The 20,893-nt window shown below is 40.7% G+C and overlaps 2 protein-coding genes across 2 annotated transcripts; one reads left to right on the top strand and one right to left on the bottom strand.

Annotated features, from left to right (window-relative positions):
• Positions 1-1,208: 1,208 nt before the first annotated feature.
• On the top strand, positions 1,209-5,106 carry LOC140230077 (receptor-binding cancer antigen expressed on SiSo cells-like). Its single transcript, XM_072310284.1, has 4 exons — positions 1,209-1,418; positions 2,714-2,914; positions 3,799-3,909; positions 4,800-5,106. The coding sequence occupies exons 1-4, from the start codon at positions 1,209-1,211 to the stop codon at positions 5,007-5,009; spliced, it is 732 nt and encodes a 243-aa protein (XP_072166385.1). The 3' UTR covers positions 5,010-5,106.
• Positions 5,107-10,904: 5,798 nt separating this feature from the next.
• LOC140229432 (AAC-rich mRNA clone AAC4 protein-like) lies at positions 10,905-20,244 on the bottom strand. Its single transcript, XM_072309681.1, has 3 exons — positions 19,839-20,244; positions 14,791-14,996; positions 10,905-14,184 (listed from the first exon to the last, which is right to left on the bottom strand). The coding sequence occupies exons 1-3, from the start codon at positions 19,958-19,960 to the stop codon at positions 13,988-13,990; spliced, it is 525 nt and encodes a 174-aa protein (XP_072165782.1). The 5' UTR covers positions 19,961-20,244; the 3' UTR covers positions 10,905-13,987.
• Positions 20,245-20,893: the final 649 nt, after the last annotated feature.

Raw genomic sequence — 20,893 nt, 5'->3', positions numbered from 1 at the left:
GCTTAAGTGTCCGAAAATTGGGGCTTTTACTCTATGTGTAACTGAAACGTGTTTGGTAGAGTTTGTTTATGACTGAGTTTGATTTTCGTTTCTTTGTTTTTTATATACTGGCACTTAATCCCATGCGTAGTTTTTCGTTCTATACGCAAACAGTCATGATGTTGATATGCAGGGTGACGATGTCAAGGCACCCTGCCGATAGGTGGTATAGTTTTATACTTGGGTGACCCGCACCTCGTCATAGTTAATGTTTATGCATATTTGAATCACATTTCGTCACTGAAATTCTATGAAATCCCACTCACATACGGGAAAAATGCTGAAGATTCCAATAAAATCACAAGTTCACTGATCGATACCGGAAATTTGCAGCTACGAACGTATCGTCAAACGCGAACGATGCGGAATAGTTGTTCACTAAGGAAGGGGCCCACAACCTGCCACCTGTGCTTCCATAGACAAAGCACGTATAAGACGTGTGCGGGTGACTGTGATGCTCATAAGGGCCATAGACATTCACGTAAAAGATGCATGCGGGTGACCGTGATGATACTTAATATCTATAACACGTATTCCTAATATAGATTTCAGATTTTCACTAAAAACTGTTTGGTTTTCACCACAATTTGCTTGGTTGTGGTAGCCCTGCCAAGTTTCAAGCGTACTGAACACAGTCCCAGGCAGAAATTTTTGTTCAGTGCGCTTGTAACAATTTTAAGCAGGGTGATGGTATTCGGGCCCCTGATGAGGTGCGGGCACCTCACTATACCCTCACAAGATTACTTACTAGTAATATAACGAGTAGCCTATAACTGGCTATCAACTGCTCCCAGCTAGATATACTACCATGTATAGATGCAAAGCACACAAAATGAATTACCTGCTGTTACTGTAAACAAAAAACAAAAAACAATAATTGATAGTAATCCCCTCAGGTTCAGGATTGAATCCTGAATCCTTTGAATGATGAATGGCCCTCTACAAGTTTTCAACTTAATGGGCGACATCGTAGGTAATTCAGGTGATTCAGGTAAAAGAAATGCTGCACCGGTTTGATAAAAAACCCCCACCCAAAACAACCTTACAGACCAACTGAACTACGGTCTAGATGACTAGGCCTACACTATACAGAAAATGTAGAGGGAAAAGAAATGCATTTGATTAGATTATTGTGCCCTGTTTCATTTCTTTTGTCACAGCAACTCATCATGAAGCTGTCGCCATGGATACTGTGCTCTTGTCTTGCCTCCATCTTCTCCTTCATCAAGAGGACGTTGTTCCGTTTCAGGCGGAGGCGGCTGAGCGACCCAGGCCTACCAACCAAAGAGACAGGACGGTCGGGAACAGCACCAAGTGCCAGTGTGAACGGAGCTCGCAACCAGAGTGCCTTTGGCCACTCACAAGCAGACAACTCGGGGGTATAAACAGAAAACATCACATTTGGCAAATATCGTATCTTAAATGGCAGCAAGCTAGGCTGTAGTTTACTCACTGTTGCTGTCAAAGGGAACCAATACTAAGCAGATTTTGGATTATTGTACTTCTTGGACTGAATTGTTCATCATTTGGTGCTTACCTTGAAATATTCGGTATTCATGACAACATGACAAATGGTGGCCTGCTATAGAATAGAGTTGCCTGTAGAGTGCCAGTGAACATGTGCGCCTAAGCATATTGTTGTAAACTGTCAATGTTAAAAGCAAGATATTTTCGCGGCATGAAATTTTGGTGAATTGAGCTGACGGCCTTTTTGCACATTAATTTTTTGTGAATGGCCACTGGTATTGAATACATTAATATACATGTAGATCTAGCTTGGTCTGGTGTAGACAATAACTATCGGATACATTTTAATTTTGCGAATCTTGGTTGTTTTGAAATTCCCAAGATCAAAAATGCATGCAAACATTTCTGGTTTTACAGTAATTCCTTTCTGTAGACTGGGAGGTTGACTGATTTTTTTCTAGGCTAATATACAAGTTATGAAGGTTTTCTGAGGGCAGCAAGGTGGCTCACTGTGTAGAGAGTCTACCTTACCAGCAATCAGATGTCTTGGGATCAAGGCCCAGTGCATCTTGTTGAGCAGTGTTGTATGAAATTGTGCCGTCTTCTGTAGTTTGAAGCAAAACACTCTGTCCCTCGAATAGGACCTACACAGTAAATAAAATGGAGTTCTTGTGTGCACGTTAGAGATTCCACTTCATGCATATTCATCACAATGCATATTCATCACAAAGCATGATGCAAAACAAAGTGAAGTGATCAGCGCCCCCCCCTGAAATATACACAGGAAACACACACACACACACACAAATGACATGTGCAAGAATCTTTGGAATTGAAAGAGGCGGAGAAGAAGTTTATAATCAGTTGAGGACAGACTATTTTTGCTACAACACACATTTCCCATAGACACCTGCCCGAGTATACAGTACTCGGAACTCGTCCTCAACTGGTTAAGTCTTATGATGATGATGATGATGAAACAGCATTTGTAAAACGCCATTTATCTGTAGAAACATTCAAAGGCACCCGGCTCCCACAATGTATCACAGTCACACATCATACACAAAGTTGCTGGAAAAGAGAAGTCTTCAGTTCAGACTTGGAAGGTATTGAGGCTGTTGCAAGTCCATGGTAGCTAAACTTTGCTGTCTTTTGTAAAGTTTGTCTTCACATCATACCTGTTCTTCTCTTTCCATGTTTCCTACAGGTGGATTTAGACTGGGATGACTGGGGAGATGGGGCACCAATGAGCATCAAGATCGAGCCGACGGCCCCGACAGTCGGTGCCCATCCTGCCACTGCCCACGGTGCCATTGGGCCCCCGCAGGGCCATGACCCCACGGACGAGGGAGAGGAAGAGCCTGCTGTGGACTATTTTGCCGACATGATGCCTTCATTTAAAAAAGCGGTAAGGGTGTGATCTGGTGACCAACACAAAGGTCCACCAATACTGTATATGCCAAACATTTCGCAAGGTTTTTTATTTTCGCAATTTCGCAAGACAGGTGCTATTTGCGAATTTAAAAACATGGAAAATATCAACTCTCATCCCGACATGGATGTGACGTGCACACATAGATTTCTCTGTTCAGTACTGTACTCTACAGTCGCAAATTTAACCACTCATGAAATTGTCGGGAAGTCCCGATACAGAAAAAATTTGACTCAATAGATATATGGCGAATAATTAGCCGATTCTTGCGCGTGCACACTAAAATTTGCAGTTTCTGCATACCCACAAAAAAAAAAAATGAAGCAGGATGCTTTAAACTCACTTGCCCACTTTGCTGTGGGGCAACTAAAATCTCATTATCAGGCAAATGAATTAAATGGGCTTTTGTATCTTAAAAGTATGGGGCCCTTGCCCAAACACTTCTCTTTGGGCTGTTGCTGAAGTATCTTTTGTGCTGCCCTTGAAAATCATGCGCAGTTATCCTTTCAAAATGCTGACCCGTGTCGAACATGAAATTATATCAATTTATGCAAAAATTTACTCTTTGCTTTCTCTTGAAAGCAAGTCGTTACTGCCATTTTTTTCTTTACTTTTGTAATCTTTTTCTTGCCGTCGGAGAACTGAAACGTAGTTATTGTTGCTGTCAGCAGGTTCATTGCGTTTGACATCTACATGTGTACACTTGCAGTAGTTAACTTGTCATTTTTGTCCATTAGTCACATAAGAATATTTTGTTAAAGTTTTGTTTTCATTTTTGTGTATGTTTCTTGCATTTGATGATATTATTGTTTGGCTGGTGTTACATCATGGCAGTGTTGTACTCTACCACTAACCCACAGGCTACGATACGAAAGAAGACACCCCAGCAGCTGATTTCGGGGCCATCGTCTCTCACACAGGGCCTGTCAAACAGACTCACTATGGGGGTGGATGAAACGGCAGTACTAACAGTAAGCCACATTTCATACGTCCTTCCATCGTATGAATAATAATTATAATGATGATGATGTCAAACAGACTCACTATGGGGGTAGATGAAATGGCAGTACTAACAGTAAGCCACATTTCATATGTCCTTTTATCATATGAATAAATGATGATGATGATGATGATGATAATGATGATAAAGATAATAATAGTAGTAGTAGTAGTAATAATAATAATGATAATAATAACAATATGATAATCGTAATAGTAATAGTAGTAGTAGTAGTAGTAGTAGTAGTAATAATAATAATAATAATAATAATAATAATTGTAATAATAATAATAATAATAATAATAATAATAATAATAATAATAATAATAATAATAATAATAATATGATAATAGTAATAGTAATAATAATAATAATAATAATTTCTTTGGACAAAAGCCAAGTTCTACATGTAGCCGACTGGTGTTTACCCATAAAGGTAAATGAAAAATAGTTCATAGAACCATTTTATGAAGCAAATAATGCACAGATTTAAGTTGGGGACGTTAGTGGAGATGCAGCCCACTCTCCGGTATTCACAGTGTTATGCAACATGCTACACATGCTATGCCATTGTATACTGCAAAACAATAGTTTTTGTGGCATGAAATTTTTCGCGAATGGGAGATGACAGCCTTATTCGCAACATGACATTTTCCCGAGTTGCCTCTAACATCTAATGCATATAGTGTAGACAAGATCTTTAGCTTGCATCGTAATTTTGCAATTTAACTCGATTCTCGCAAAAATTCTTGAAATCAAAATGCACGCTAACATTCCTTGTTTTACAGTACCCGGGAGGGTGCTGCATCTCCACTAACGCCCTCTCACCTGTGCATTATTTGTTTTATGATTGTTTGCCAGGATGAGCTAGGGGCGTGGACAGAGAGCAGCAGTGCCTGGGAGGATGAAACGGAGGACGACCTGGCCTGGGAGGCGGAGCAAGTGATACGGGAGAAGAAGATGGCCGAGAGGGAGAAGCGGGCGGCCGAGCAGCGGAGGAAAAAGATGGAGAAGGAGATGCAGCGCATGACGAAGAAGGACGCCGGAAAACTGGCCACCAAGTTAAAATGACCAGTCTAGCCACTCAACGTTTGCACGAAGACTTGATGCCTAGGCCTGTGGTGGCCCATGAGAACGTCACAATAACATGACAGCACCCTCCTGAAAAGCTGCCACACTTTGGACAGGAAACTGGAGTGTGAGGTGGTGCAGGCAAGTGGAACATATCTTACTGATGGTGGCTTATGCTCACGCACAATTGCCAAAGGTGAATGGAAGTCAGAATTTAGATAATGACAGCCGCAAAAATAACCCATGAAGTGAGCTGCAACTCTGGTACAGCCACTTGCTGAGTGACAACATGTCAGGTACAGGTGCATTCATGTTCAGAGAGGATTTCACTCAGCATACTGCTTCAAATGTATGAATTGTACGCCAGATTTCTTGGGCTATACCTGAAATTTTTTTCAGTGATGAGAGTGAGTGATGGGCATATTTTGTTACGCATCCATTTTTATGTGGGGAGCAATTCCTGAGACTGTTGAGACTGAGATGAAGTAGACCAGAATTTCATGAATTTGAACAGACCTAGATGGTTTGCTATACAGGAGACCCAATTGCAACAAGCTTTCTTTTAAAATGGTTCTACTTTTAAGAAGGTAAGAATGTTGGTCCCATTCCCTTTGAGTCCAAGCATTCAGTAGAATGGCTGGGTTGTAATGACCCATTATGAGGAGTTTTCAGTCGCAGTGAGGACACTTTTATGTAGAAGAGGAAAGAAAATCATCGTACTCAAATCTAATAAGATACATTGAGGTATAGTTTCTTGACCCCTTTCCTACATTGTTACATGCTGCTAACGTAACACAAACTGAATTCACAATGTCCATTCAATCCCATGCCTACCTGTATTCAGACTACCTGAGTTAAACAACTTTACTAATATGTTGGATGTATAGGTACTTGTGTAGATACACAATATATCGTGAATTCTACCTATAGCTGTGCAAAAAATGCTGTGAATTTAACTTTCTGTGTCATTTAACCCTAATCAGGCTGGGCTTTTTTGGCAATGCTATATCTGGGGGGGGGGGGGGGGGGGGGGGGGGGCGGATTCCGCCCCCCCTTCAGATCTCGCCTATGGAGCGCGCGATTGCGCCGAAAATCGGCACACGCGACGCCCGCGACGTATTCTATCAAAATGTATGGTTGCTTTCTCCAAAAAATTTTTCTTATATTTTATATTAATTAATTATTGTAATTTATGCATAAAATCAGTTTTGGGCTCTAAATCACTTATTAATGCTCCAATTAAGCTAATTTCTTTTTTAAAATGTTTCTTGTATCATTCTTCTGAGACATAGGATAAAAAAAAATCTGTATCGAAATTAATTTTTTATGTATTTTATTGTTTTTTAAATTTCTTATGTATTTCTTTGTTTTTTGACCTTTTGTTTTTGTTTGTTTTTTGGCCAAAATTTGTCACAGACATTTTTCGAAGCATTGCTATGCTAAAATAAATTAATTTCGGCCATTCTAAGTGAAGATATGAATTTTTATGTGAATTAATTGAAAAAACACAATTTGCATTGGATTTGTACACAAAATCACGTTTTGGAGCAATTTTGGGGTTGAAAAATTTTTTTCGAACGGGCGTTGCGTCAAAATGGTACGCGCGGGCGCAACAATTTGGGTCTCAAAAGTTGCGCGATACTTGAAAGAAAAAAGTCATGAAACATCGCGGCGGGAGCTTATCGCGTTGCGAAGATATTGCGGATTCCCCCCCCCCCCCCCCAGCCTGATTAGGGTTAACCCTGTTGGGACTGACTGATTTTGCTATAACACACATTTCTCCTGCCCGAGTATACTCGGGCCTAAATGGGTTAAGGGCTCGGCTACAAGTGCAGAAATGAGGCATTAGCAATGCTGTGGATGGATATCCACTAGGTTTGTAGTTATTGAAATGGACAAATATGGGATAGTACCTGTACGTGTCCCAATCAGAGTGGACAAAACACATCTTCCCTCATTGGGAGATGTTTGTACACTTTAGCCAAAGAGCAATTTTCAGCCTTTATTAATTTTTCTGTTTTGTCTTGTTTCACCTCACAAATTATTCTATTGTTCCTTCTAAGTCGCACGAAGCTCTTGCTCATACAACCTTAACGTACAGATCATTCATTGCTTTTAATAATTTAGTACGGGCCCTTTTGCATGTTTTTTTTCTTGTTTCAGTGTGCAAATTCAAAGTGTGGTACCAGTTCTGCTGAAAATTTTTGAGATGCTGATAGCCTGGTCATAACATATTTCCCTTAAAATATCAAAGCTCCTCATGGAGTCATTTTGATTCATTTACAAGATTTGCATAAAAATACATGGTATCAAGTATGAAAATGGCAGAATCATGCAAAGCATGCAAAATACATATGATTATGTTATGATAATTCTATACTGGTAATGAAACAAACATGCGTTTGGGCCTGAAGATTTGAAAATGCCTCTGTCAGGGTTTCAGTGAAGTACAAATGTACACCTGTATTTGAAATCAATAAATGTCTTAATTATTTGTGTAAGATAAAGTGAAAGTAGCAGAATAGTCAAACTTCACATTCTTGATGGCGTGGTGGCGTGTCTTATTCTAAAGAGGCTAACTGCCAATTGAATGTAAGAGTTACCACACTGTACATGAAATGTGATCATGTGATTTTTGAAAATGTGGGATTTTGCAATAATATTGAAAGCTTCCAACATGAAAATACAGAATGGACTATGCTTGATATATGAGAAGTGTAGAAGAGATACAGTGTACATGTAGCTAGTGCTTTGGCAAGTATTGTTGCATAATAAACTAATAATTCTACTTGAATACACTGTATAGTGGTCAGGAATTCGAAGGAAGCTATGAAACATTCCCCTTTGCATCAAGGTGTGGTTCAGGTTCTGACAGTAGTGTGACTTATGCAATCCTTCTCCTGATGATCAAAATGGTGCTGCCATCCAAAGTACTGTAAACATCGACATTTTCGTTTAATAAGTTTTCGCACTGAGCGGCTCTAAAACGTGTTTGTGCTGGGCAATGGCTTCACACTTACATTTCCATCCATTCACAGAAAAGTTACACTGCCTGAATCATTTGAATGTATGGCCTGCACATAAACGAGAACTGCATGCTCCACACATGCACTCAGATGAATAGTGTACTAGGGCACAATCACCAACACTTAACACCAATTGGCGTTAGTACGACGGTCCCAGACCAGTAAAAATCACTGTCGGTCCAGTAGCTTTTCAGGAATTGCCAAATATACTGGTCCTACATGGCCGGTAAAGAAAATAAAATAACAATGTTGGGGCCAGTTGAAAAAAGTTAACATGACCCATAAATTTTAGATTCAGGCTAGGAAAAAAAAATATGGAAAAGCCGGTTTTCTACTGGTCCAACAGGGACAGGTCCGACCAGTACAAAAAATGGGTTGGTGCGCAGCCCCGCATGCATACACTTGTACCAAGGAGAGACCACTGCTGCAATAAAGCCTACTATTCAACCCATTCAAAGTATGCAGAAGATTATGAAGATATTTTTTTTTTGTGGGGTCTGGAATTCGCACCATCCAAAGTGGCGGAAAATATGCAAAAATTAGTGCACCACAAAAATATCAACGTTTTCAGTATAGATTTGGTAGTGTTACAGGTCACACAGCTGAGCTGTGTGTGTGTGTGAAGGAGTGTGGTTGGTTGGGGGGGGGGGGGGTAGGGATGGGGGTGGGGCAAGTGTGTGTTTGTGTATGTAAACCTACCATGGTAGCAGCAGCAGATATGTGCAGAAAATGATATTGCATTCACCAAGGTGTGCTAGTGAAGTAGCAGCATGTTTCACTTCGACTGAGCTAAGGGATGACTGCAATTCTCATAAGGACTTTATTTTACTAATACTCCTTTCCCAGAGCTCCAGCGAAGACAATTTCAAAACGACATACCTGCATTAAATTTTGATTCTGGTTGTGATTAAATATACATTTATTGTAAATTTCTTAATGACAAATAATGCTCGTATGTCAGTTATTTGAGTCTAGGGAATTTACTACTTGTAGTTGGGTAGTTTTCATAATAGAAATTGTCGTTTCATACATGCCATGCAATATCTCCTTTTATATGACCGGAGGAGGGAAGTGGACTGAAGGTTTTTTCAGATACGTTTCATCAGGTTTCTACATCTCTACTCAGCCATCAATGCAGTGCTTGCCGTCACTGGGCTTGTTACGATACCAACTGCCCTAGTTGGAAACAACAAATGAATGCAATATATGCACATGCAGTATTTGGAAGTACCTCATTTCGTGATCCTCTTGTGGTGGAATTCTCAAAGATTTATTCCTAATTTACATGTAGGTCTTCTTTTGAATGATTCTTTTTCACCTCTCTGTAGACCATTTGTATTGTAATATCAAGGGATCTGTCGCTATTTCATAGCAGATTTTAATGTAACATTTTGTCAAAACATGCATACAACGTATGTATTGGAGACTTTAGGAAGTATATGTCTATTCTTTTTAGGTTTCCTTTCTATTCATGAGCTGTGGAAGAGCAACACATGAATGTCATGATTATATACATCTTCCCTTTAATGTCCATAAAGAAAGTTACTCAGGCATGTCTTAATACATCAATAATGACTTTGATAAAGCATATGTTTGTGGATGTTCCTACTGTGTGTTCTACTCCTGAAATGTTTTATGTATCCAATATAGATATTATACACCAACATGTAAACTAAACTATGACATTGCTAGAAAAAAAAAAAAAAAAAACGAGAGAGGTTTTGATGCACTGTTGAAACTTTCAACCGAGGGAGTCAGAGAAAAAACATGAAAAGCTTGATACCAAAAGTTTAGTACATGTAATGAAAAGTTGCAAGTAAAGTGATTGGAAGCAGTGTGCATGGTTTGTACCCATGAGGGAAAGAAAATGGAAAAAAAAATAATACTGTCTGGTCTAGCACTGAGCACACACTGTGTACTGCTTTACAAGATGGCTTGTGCACTGCTTTACAAGATGGCTTACGAATTCTCTAATGGAAAAAAAAAAAAAAAAACAACAAAGTGTAATGATAATGCTAGTATGAAATGGCAAGCGTAGAAGTGTACTTTTATGCACACAACCCCTCTCAATGTCCATTTATGAAATGGGTGTCTTTTTTATGCATAACTCGAAGATGTAAATGCTTGTTAATAAAATCTGAGAATACCAAGGCAATAGATGCATATACAGCATGCATTTCTGAATGTCGTTCTGTACATAACTTGTGTGATATCAGTGGGGAAAAAAATGCAGTGTTCTAGATTTCATCAAAACTTAACATATTCATTAGTTTGTGAAAATTTGCAATGTCAAAGAGATACAGAGTTCCTCCTTTCTGTTTTGATGAGATAAGAAATGAATTGACCTCTGGAATGTTGATTTCCGCCATCCTATTTGATTATATCAGGAAAACAAAAACATATTGAGTGTGAGAAGAATTACAACAAACAATTTTGTAGGTCAAATTAAATTGGCAATACACCTTTGAAAAAAATGAAATGATAACAGTGCATTTGTGTTCTCATGTTGCAAGACTTTTTTCCCCTTCACCCTACCTGATTGCGATTGGCATGTTCAGGGTTGCTTTTTCTATCTTTCCTTCTTTTCCTTCATGGTGACATCAATTTCATCAAATATCAAACAAGAAAAGGATTTGCTTTCACTGAACTGTGACATTGGTGCAACCACATGTGCAAAATACAGTCAACCTCACCTAGGTTTGTTTGATTTGTTAAAGGGATTGGATAGTTTTGGTTGAGACCTAACTTCAGGTTTCTAACATTTTTTTTTTTTTTTTGTGAGATCATGAGAACCCTTTTATGAAATATGAAAGAGTATGTAATTCCTCGTAGAGAGATTCAACATTTATTTGATGAAAATTGCATTTGAAATGTCTCAGATATCCAGAACAGAGCAATTGTAATAAAAGGTGCGACCCACCTTTTATTACACGATAATCCTTGATGATGAAAATACTTGACGCCGAACTATTACTACAGGTAATTTCACACTAAGCGTAAACTTTCAAAGATATGATGTATACAGTAGCAGATGACCATCATGCAGCTGAGGTATGTACGCATTATCTTGCACTGGCTTTATCCTGCAGTTTTCTTGAGTCATTATTGTGTGTATTCTTACCATTCTTGGCACAAACAAAATATGAAAAACACTGCACTGACTATAAGGTTTCAGCACGTGAACATTTTCTTTCTTCTTTCCTTTATTATTTTTTGAGAATCGTGCTCTAGTTGGATTGACCACACAGAACTTGTATTAGAATCAATATGTTTCATCAATGTTTTTCATTAGAGCAAAGAACCAGGCATGTTATGTTAAATGTAGATGGCTTTGCGGATATGGTAATTATGCACATCCGACATTCACACAAAATGAACACACATGAAGCAGGTTCTTAAATTGACAAGGCAATGACAGAGTAAATAATTGCATAGATACCAAACCATGGGCCGGTAAATGGAAAGTGAAATACAGTGCATTCAATGAAGCGCACTTAATACAGAATTCAACGTAAAGAAAAATATATAGATATATAAAAGTACAAAACAGCCATTTAATGATTCAATGAAAAAAATGAATACACTAGAAATGATAAAACAGTGCTGGACGCGATTCAGCCGTGAACATAACAAACAAACCCTCAGTACGTGAGAGTTGTCAATAACAACAAACTTCTTAAAATATGTATACAAGGACAAAACAATTGGGGAGAGGATTTTGCAGGCTGCAGTCCCTGAGTATGGGACTTGTAGTACTGCATGGATCTGCAGCTAAAGTTGTCGGGGGGGGGGGGGGGGGGACGAAATTCCCCTCTCCAACTTAAAAGGAAAAAAAAAGCATGACCCAAACCGAAAATGATGTTACACGTATACAGTGTATGTAAGTCACATCAATCGACTTTAATCCTCTATGCACTGAACATTATTTAATAAGATTTCAGAATATTAGGGAACATTTTCACATTTTGGTCATTCGACTCAAGTCACGCGTCTTGCAGAGATTTGATATCATGATGCTGAGAATGTAAAAAAAAAGGACTGTTAAAATCGCACACGATTTTATATGAGGGACAATGAAATCAATGAACACAGGTAATCAAAATTGATGTGACACAGATTGCAAAAACGTCAGTATATGATATTGTCGATTCTGTTTCCACGGAGGAACTGATGGCGAATTCCTCTGGATAGAAAACCATTCAAAAGTGTTACTTTGCAGACAAAGATACCACAGCATGGTGAAAAAAAAAAACACACCACCAAATAAACAAGTAAACAAATATCAGTCAAACTTATCAGCCATTTGAGAATATGAATGAAAGGTGACAGGAATCGATCAGCCCATATACATAGCATGAAAGCACAGTCTAATTTGTTTGGAAAAGATATGATGTGCGCCCCAACTGTCATTAAACAGAGCGTTTACTCTTCTGCACTGAATCTCTTAACACGGTTGCAACTTTTGTGCTAACGATAGTCCATTACATATCACTCTTCCATCAGTAACAGTGTATAGAATGAACATGTACATTGTATGTACTTTATTTTACATTATTTCCAGCATAACTTCTGTTTGTTCGGTGTGGGATATCATTTCATATGAGCTGTATAATAGTGAAGGCAACACTATTATTAGGGTCCATGGAGCTGACGACTTCATAAAGTCCCCTCTGAAGGAGGTCAAAGTGAATCATCGTGGATCTTGTACATCTAGACTTTGTGTGGTTTTACCATTTTGAGTAGTGACGGCATAACAATTCTTTCTCTTCCTCCTCTCCCTCTATCTCTCCATCTCTCTCCCCCCCTCTATCTATCAATACCTCTTTCTTCTCTTTCTATCTCCTTTCTCTCCGACTATTCTGTACAACCATCACGTAATGACTCTTCTCTTTCTATCTCCTTTCTCTCCGACTATTCTGTACAACCATCACGTAATGACTCTTCTCTTTCTATCTCCTTTCTGACTATTCTGTACAACCATCACGTAATGACTCTTCTCTTTCTATCTCCTTTCTCTCCGACTATTCTGTACAACCATTACGTAATGACTCTTCTCTTTCTATCTCCTTTCTCTCCGACTATTCTGTACAACCATCACGTAATGACTCTTCTCTTTCTATCTCCTTTCTCTCCGACTATTCTGTACAACCATCACGTAATGACTCTTCTCTTTCTATCTCCTTTCTCTCCGACTATTCTGTACGACCATCACGTAATGACTCGTCTCTCTGTCAATATCACCTCTTTGTATCTTTCTCCTTCATATCATACTCATTCTCTTCTTTCAGACCATTTACAGGTACATTACATTGTACACTATCGTATTTTCCATTCACAGGAGTTAGCATGGCATGGTTTCAAGCATTTAGGGAAGAGTAGGTTTAGTTTTGCTGCAACCAATGTTTTTTGAGAAAAATATTAAAAACACTAAACGACGATACATTGCGTTGAAACATGAAGTGTCTTATAGGAGATCTGCCACAAGGGTAACTTGGTAAATACAATAGGTAGTGTCAAGGTACCCAACAAGGCATCACAGTTTCATTCAAGGTGTTGCAGCCTAGTGGTACAATAGTTGCACATTGCAGTTTCTCACACCTTGTGACAGAGTCTAGTTTTTTTTTTCTTTTTTTTAAATGAGTGTTTTACCCCCATTACATCGCCAATAGAGGGCGTTAGCTCACATGGTAGTCCAGAGTATACCGAGGTGATGATGTCACAGTCTTTTGTTATAACTTGGGTTACAACCATGCAGGTGCGAGCATGGCTTGCAACGATAGCGTTCACAATGAGGGCCAGGTGAGGTTGTTTCCATGGCGATGAATGGTTATGAAATCACACGTTGGTACTCCATACTGTACGCAATAAGTGCATTATGACAATCCCAACAACATGATGCTTTTAAGATGTATTCTGCCACATGACCTTGATGGAGAGAGGAAGTGAGTTGGGTCATCTTGAATTTCTGAACAGTGAGTGCTGTGGCTGGGTAACGATCGTCACCATGACAACGGTATCTTGTCTCAGCTGGGGTGAGAGTTCATTGTAAACGGAAGAGAGCATGTCGGCGACCTTTGCTGAGGTCGCCCAGATATGGAGAACCTTCCTGGACCACCTGTCCAGCGCATTCTGGGTGGCATTAGCTATTCCTGTTTGTTAGATGAAAGTACAAAGTATAGCTTGGTATGAAAAGTTGAAAAAGAGCATGGTTGTATTAAAATGACAGCACAGGTAGACACTTAAACTCATGTTGACCAATAATAATACTCTTGATACCATAGTGTCAATAATACTAACAAAAGTGGGAAAATATGGTGCAAATAGGGTAAAAAAAAACTTTGAAATTATAACGTGATTTGTAGGATCCTGTGCTGCAGGAGAATGACTTCCAGTCATATTTCATTGGAGAGTATCCATTTGCTCAATTTCAGCCTTACTAAGTCAACCCCAAAAGTTTGGAATGATGAGTCAAAATTAAACTATAGATACAAAGCTTCTTTTTGTTGTTGAGACATTCACGTCCCTGAAAGTATAAGATATGAACAGAGCCAGCAAACCAAACATGCTTGCTTTTTCAGGTTGTTTTAAACCATAATCCAGTAACATATCCCTGCACACAATAGCCATGTACATCTTTACATCATGAAATGCACTATACCGTCAAGTGTGATACAAAAGTACTTCAGAAGGAACTTTCCTATGACATGCTATAATTGTTAACTGTTGCGCTCCAGTAAACTCCACCTGACACTCACCACTCAGTTTCTTTCCCAGCAATTTTTCTGCATCCTCTTTCTCAAAGTCCCCCTTGTACTTCATCGCCCTGGTGACGGACACGCCCAGACTGACACCAAACATTTCGCAGGTGTAGTCTACGATGGAGCCGCCGTGGGGAAAGTACTCTATCTCCATCTCTGTCTTCAGGAGTTTAGCTCCGAAGCAGCGGTGAAAGAGTTCCAAACTAAATAAGGGGGCAAATGAGCATATAGTTTCTGTGAACCCATTGTAAAAAAAAGGAAAAAGAACAAAAAATAAAAACAAAAAATCCACAAAAAACAAACAATAAAAAAAAAACACCATAGTGTACATAGAAGCTTGATACACTCAACACCTGTATTCAACACCTGTATTCAACTGGACCCCATGGGAGAACAGCTATTGCAGCTGAATATGGGCTATCCAGCCATTCTTCTTTGATGGAAATGAAACAACAACAACAACAACAACAACAACAACAACAACAACAACAACAACAACAACAACAACAAGAAGCATTTGTACACATACGGGATTACATAAAGGTCACTGTGGAGGATATGTTCCTTGGTTACGAATCTAACCGGATGATGTACGTCCTCTCAATGTGTATAATCTCTTTGGTTCTGCCTGAATGTACGGCGACATGACTTAATCCATCATATAAATTCATCTCACAACTTCTATACTCAGTACCCTACAGCATGTGTTGTGTAAATGCACAGCGTATTAGCAGCGTCTGGTCGGGCTAGTTATTGCGGTACAAGTATACATGTATTATGCTATATGGAGAAAGAAAAAAAAAATAGAAAGAGAGAAAAAAAATCAGATCAAGGTAAAAACATCAGGAGTGTATGAACCAACTGAGGAGGTATACTAGTACATGTACTCTTAATTATACCTCCTTGGTAGAACCAACGGCGTAAATCCATACTGAGGAGTGGGGGGGATGGTCACCATCACCACGATTACAAGCCCATAACCGGACCGGCGCAGCCTTTTTTTTTTTTTTTTTTTTTTGGGGGGGGGGGGTGGGGGGGGGGGGGGGAGAAGCTTTGTGCCCCCCCCCCCACACACACACACTTTACAGGGATCGGATGCCCCACTCTTTTGCATGAAATATAAAGTGGGAGAAAAGTGGCAGCAACAACATAAAGACTTTTTGTTCTTGTTGCTTTTTTTTTTTTGCTTGTCAGACGACTTTCGGCGGAAAATCAGACCTTAAAAGTATGAAAACATTTTTTTTTTTTTTTTGGAAATATCTGTGAGAGGGAGCGGAACGACCGAACGGGGGAAGGGTGTGTATGGGGGGGGGGGGGGGGGGCATCCCTCTCCCACACCGCACACGAGGAAGATTTTGTATTTTCAGACCTGAAATTCAGCGATCTGGTGCTCACTTGTGGTGAAAATTTTGTTTTTTTTTTCTTTAAAAAAACAATAAGAAAATGAAATATTCACAATATATTATTGAATGACAAAATCGTGGTATTTCAGCTCTTGCTGTGCGACATCACTGTGAAGGCCTACTAAAATTTATAATGGGGCCTATCATCGGCGTAGACAGGATTTGATCTCAGGAGGAGCGGTTATGTGAGGGAACGAATCAAGCGAGGGGGGAGGGTATGGTAGGGGGGTTTCCCCCTCCTACGGTGAAATCTCTTTGCGTTGAAAATTTTGACATTTTTCAGTCCAAAAACTACCGTTTGTAGCTATATTCTTCGCTTTGGAAATTAAGGGGGGCACACCAGGCGCAACTGCTGTCAATCACTGGCAGCAACATCAGGAGAATGGCATAGCGATTAAATGCGAGCGAGCGGAGCGAGCGAGCATGAAAATTTTAACATTTTACAGTCTAAAAACTGCCGTTTGTAGCTATACTTTTTCGCTTTGGAAATTAAGGGGGCCGCATCAGGCGCAACTGCTGGCAATTACTGGCAGCAACATCAGGAGAATAGCATAGCAGTTAAATGCGAGCGAGCGGGGCGAGCGAGCTTGAAAATTTTGACATTTTACAGTCCAAAGACTGCCGTTTGTGGCTGTATTTTTTCGCTTTGGAAATTATGGGGGCACACCGGGCGCAACTGCCGGCAATCGGGCAGCAACATCAGAATGGCATAACGATTAAATGCGAGCGAGCGAAGCGAGTGAGCTTGAAAATTTTGATATTTTACAGTCCTACATGTCCTTTGTGGCTGTACTAGTATTTTTTCGCTTTGGAAATTAAGGGGGGGGGGGCGCACCGGGCGAAAACTGCTGGCAATTACTGGCAGCAACATCAGGAGAATGGCATAATGATTAAATGCGAGCGAGCGAAGCGAATGAGCTTGAAAATTTTGACATTTTCCAGTCCCCCAAACTGTCGTTTGTGGCTGTATTTTTTCGCTTTGGAAATTAAGGGGGCGCACCGGGCAAAAACTGTTGGCAATTACAGCCAGCAACATCAGGAGAATGGCAAAATGATTAAATGCGAGCGAGCGAAGCGAGCGAGCTTCAAAATTTTGACATTTGACAGTCCCAAAACTGCCGTTTGTAGCTATATTTTTCGCTTTGGAAATTAAGGGGGCGCACCGGGCGAAAACTGCTGGCAATTACTGGCAGCAACATCAGGAGAATGGAATAATAATTAAATGCGAGCGAGCGAAGCGAGCGAGCTTCAAAAATTTGACATTTTACAGTCCCCAAACTGCCGTTTGTAGCTATATTTTTCGCTTTGGAAATTAAAGGGGCGCATCTGCTCACAATCACTGGCAGCAACATCAGGAGAATGGCATAACGATTACATGCGAGCGAGCGGAGCGAGCGAGCTTGCAAATTTTGACGTACAGTCTAAAAACTGCCGTTTGTAGCTATACTTTTTCGCTTTGGAAATTTAGGGGGCACACCGAGTGCAACTGCCGGCAATTACTGGCAGCAATCAGGAGAATGGCATAGCGGTTAAATGCGAGCGAGCGGAGCGAGCGAGCTTGAAAATTTTGACATCTTACAGTCCAAAGACTGCCGTTTGTAGCTGTATTTTTTCGCTTTGGAAATTAAGGGGGCACACCGGGCGCAACTGCCGGCAATTACTGGCAGCAACATCAGGAGAATGGCATACTGATTAAATGCTAGCGAGCGAAGCGAGTGAGCTTGAAATTTTTGACATTTTCCAGTCCTAAAAACTGTCGTTTGTAGCTATATTTTCGCTTTGGAAATTAAGGGGGGCGCACCGGGTGCAACTGCTGTCAATCACTGGCAGCAACATCAGGAGAATGGCATAGCGGTTAAATGCGAGCGAGCGGAGCGAGCGAGCTTTAAAATTTTAAAATTTTACACTCCAAAAACTGCCGTTTGTAGCTATATTTTTCGCTTTTGTTTGTCCCACTTTTATTTGAGAACCACCCCCCCCCATCGACGCCTCTATACATATTAGGTTGCTTTTGTTAAGTGAAAGATCTGCTGCACACTCTTTGATAAATTAAGGAATATACGTCTATGTCAAAAGTGTACAAAGTTTATCCCTTATCCTGTATAGCGGACCTTTTGCATGTTCATGATTGCAATACAACGATCTGGTGCATAGTTCTGGCGATATTTGGACAATTTTCCATTAAGAAAGTTCGAGATTTGTCCTCATCTCGGGAATTGCTTGGGGGATAAATGATTTGTCTGTCTAAACACTTCCTTTGGGGCGGGGCAAATGCCCCTTTGCCCCCCATAGATTCGACGTCCCTGATCTTCCCTTGGTATGCCCATAGATGTATCCTGACCGAGTCATCAGTCACTGTCGTTTCTCAGGAATGATTCAGGAAATGGAGGGGATTCAATTATGGCGATAAAGTTGTTGTTATTGTTTGTTTGTATATTTTCGTACATATTTTGCAGATGGTCCCCAGTTACTCGCGTCATAGCATGTTTACATGTAGACCTATACTATTTGACGTTGTCAACGCCTGAGCCATACCTTACAGTGTATGTCGATGTTACTTTCTTCGCGAGCGAGCGAAGCGAGCGAGCGCTTGAGAAAATTATACATTTTCCTACAAGATAGAATACTGTTCAGCTCTGTTACCTGTCTGAAGGCCGGCGTACAAACGTCATGCAATAAATATGCTAAAATTGATACAATCACATTTCTGCTTCCTCCATTTTTCCCCCTCAAAATTCAGGGGGGGGGGGGGATGATTGTACAGGCCATCCCCCCCTCCTCCATTTCAGGGGGGGATATATCCCCCCATCCCCCCCCCGGGATTTACGCCCATGGGTAGAACACAATAAGGGGCTAGCTGAAATAGCATCATCTCCCAGGCTGATATGTTGGTACAATGTACTGAGAATAAGCCAAAATGAATGAACACCGGGGAAAGTGTATTCCATAGTAAGGAAACACTCAACTTTGCACTCGTCTTTGAAGGATGATCATTGACAAAGAAGCATTGATTTCATGTTTCTTTCACGAAGGGTGAGACGTGTTAATGGTGGAGAACTCATAAATGTTCCCGACAGTAATAAGTGAACAAATGACACTTCTTTCACTGTACCACATCCCTACCGCGTGCATACTGTAATCTAGCTTGTCACTGCCAAAACTAAAACAAAGACGGGCATTTACTGCCGCCCATGAAGAAAAATGGTCATACCTGTACCTGTATTACTTTTTCTAGGCCTATTCCAATATGCTATAACGTATTAAAAAAATGGTAATATAAGAAAGTTATGGGAAGAACAGTGCGCACACACCATATGCTCCCCCCTCTTGTTCGTATACTGGTAAACAATTTAAAAAAAAAATCGTATTCGATAAAAGGCCCAATCACAGCTACACTACAGCAAGAAGTCATTGAGCCACCTTACTCGGGGAGCACAAGTCACGCAGATTTTGATACAATACACTTTTGAAAGTGTAGACCCTCGACTGTACAGTACGTGCTGATGATCAATGTCCTATAGGCCTATTTGAGATACATCAGTCACAATCATGATATTAAGCACAAAACATATAAACACACATGATATACACTGTAGCAAAATTGAATCGAGCTAAACACCATGAATGGAAATCCTGACTTACCTCATGACCTCCGATTCCACCGAGTCTCCTCCAGCATTGGGGCATTCCTTCATCCTCCTCGCCATCTCAGACAGATTCATGTCCTGGAATCGACGGAACGGATCAAACTGGCTCTTGACCATTCCGTGTTCTGTCTCCGACTGGACGGATCTCTCCAACTCGAAGACCGCCGGCAGTCGAGTGGCGAAATTCTCTCCGAGATAAATGTTACACGGTTTTTGAGTCTTTTCAAGTCCCGCCCGATTCCGTTTCTGATGAAATCGGACATTGCCCTGGCGTCGTCTGCTGGGTCTACGCGACTCCGCAACCACCGAGGGAGCAATCCCCGCCCTGCCGGACTTTCGGGGGACGCCGAGGGTGGTACCCGTTAAAATTACTCCGTGTAGAAGGCTTTTTCTGTCGTCGCATCATGGTCATTTTGTGGTTCGTAGAAGGCTGGTTAGATATCAAGTTCGTCATTGCTGTCTCTTCAAAGTGCACGTATGTAGTTCAAAACGTCCAATCTTGTCTCAGAGATCACATCTTCCAAAATCATGCAAGTCCAAATGGTGCAATGACAAGCGAGTCTCCTGCTTTTATAAGTCGGGCTGATGCAATGCCTGTGCAACGTATTTCGCCGTTGTTGATACGTTGTGCTTGTACGGACGTGCTGGCGCTGTACGTGTACTATGGTGACTAAAAATAGATCATTACCGCGATCGATGTAGTCTAGCTTCTGGACTCTTTTTACTCGTAGTGGTGATTGAGTGTACGCGACAAGCCGTATGAGGGCGTGACACCCGAGGATTGCGATACGCCGAGAACTGCGATACCCGATGGGCTCGCAGTCTCTCTATTATCGCAATCAGAACACCAAGGAAAAGGGGACGGAGCCCAGACTACGATCGATGCGGTTGTTCGCATCGCCGTCAACCAGCAAAAATGACATCATGCATAGCCAATCAGATTCGCGAATTCGTGTGACATCGAAGGGAGTTCCCCCACTGTACGAAAATAGCGAGCTTTAGATCTGCGTCGCGAACGCTCAACCGCGAAGGTGGGAACTGAGTCAACCC

This window comes from Diadema setosum, chromosome 6 (genome assembly GCF_964275005.1).
Source record: "Diadema setosum chromosome 6, eeDiaSeto1, whole genome shotgun sequence".
NCBI classification, from domain to species: domain Eukaryota; kingdom Metazoa; phylum Echinodermata; class Echinoidea; order Diadematoida; family Diadematidae; genus Diadema; species Diadema setosum.
Note: the sequence above shows the minus strand (reverse complement) of the source record. Positions and strands in the feature narration are given on the sequence as shown.

Bases quoted from the DNA above. Each gene is read 5' to 3' on its own strand.
- LOC140230077 (XM_072310284.1), top strand. From the start codon at position 1,209: ATGAAGCTGTCGCCATGGATACTGTGCTCTTGTCTTGCCTCCATCTTC. The intron at 1,419-2,713 runs GTATAAACAGAA...TGTTTCCTACAG, and splicing joins CACAAGCAGACAACTCGGGG to GTGGATTTAGACTGGGATGA. The intron at 3,910-4,799 runs GTAAGCCACATT...ATTGTTTGCCAG, and splicing joins ATGAAACGGCAGTACTAACA to GATGAGCTAGGGGCGTGGAC.
- LOC140229432 (XM_072309681.1), bottom strand. From the start codon at position 19,960: ATGGTCAAGAGCCAGTTTGATCCGTTCCGTCGATTCCAGGACATGAAT. The intron at 14,997-19,838 runs GTAAGTCAGGAT...CCCCTTATTTAG, and splicing joins GTGGAATCGGAGGTCATGAG to TTTGGAACTCTTTCACCGCT. The intron at 14,185-14,790 runs GTGAGTGTCAGG...TCTAACAAACAG, and splicing joins GCTGGGAAAGAAACTGAGTG to GAATAGCTAATGCCACCCAG.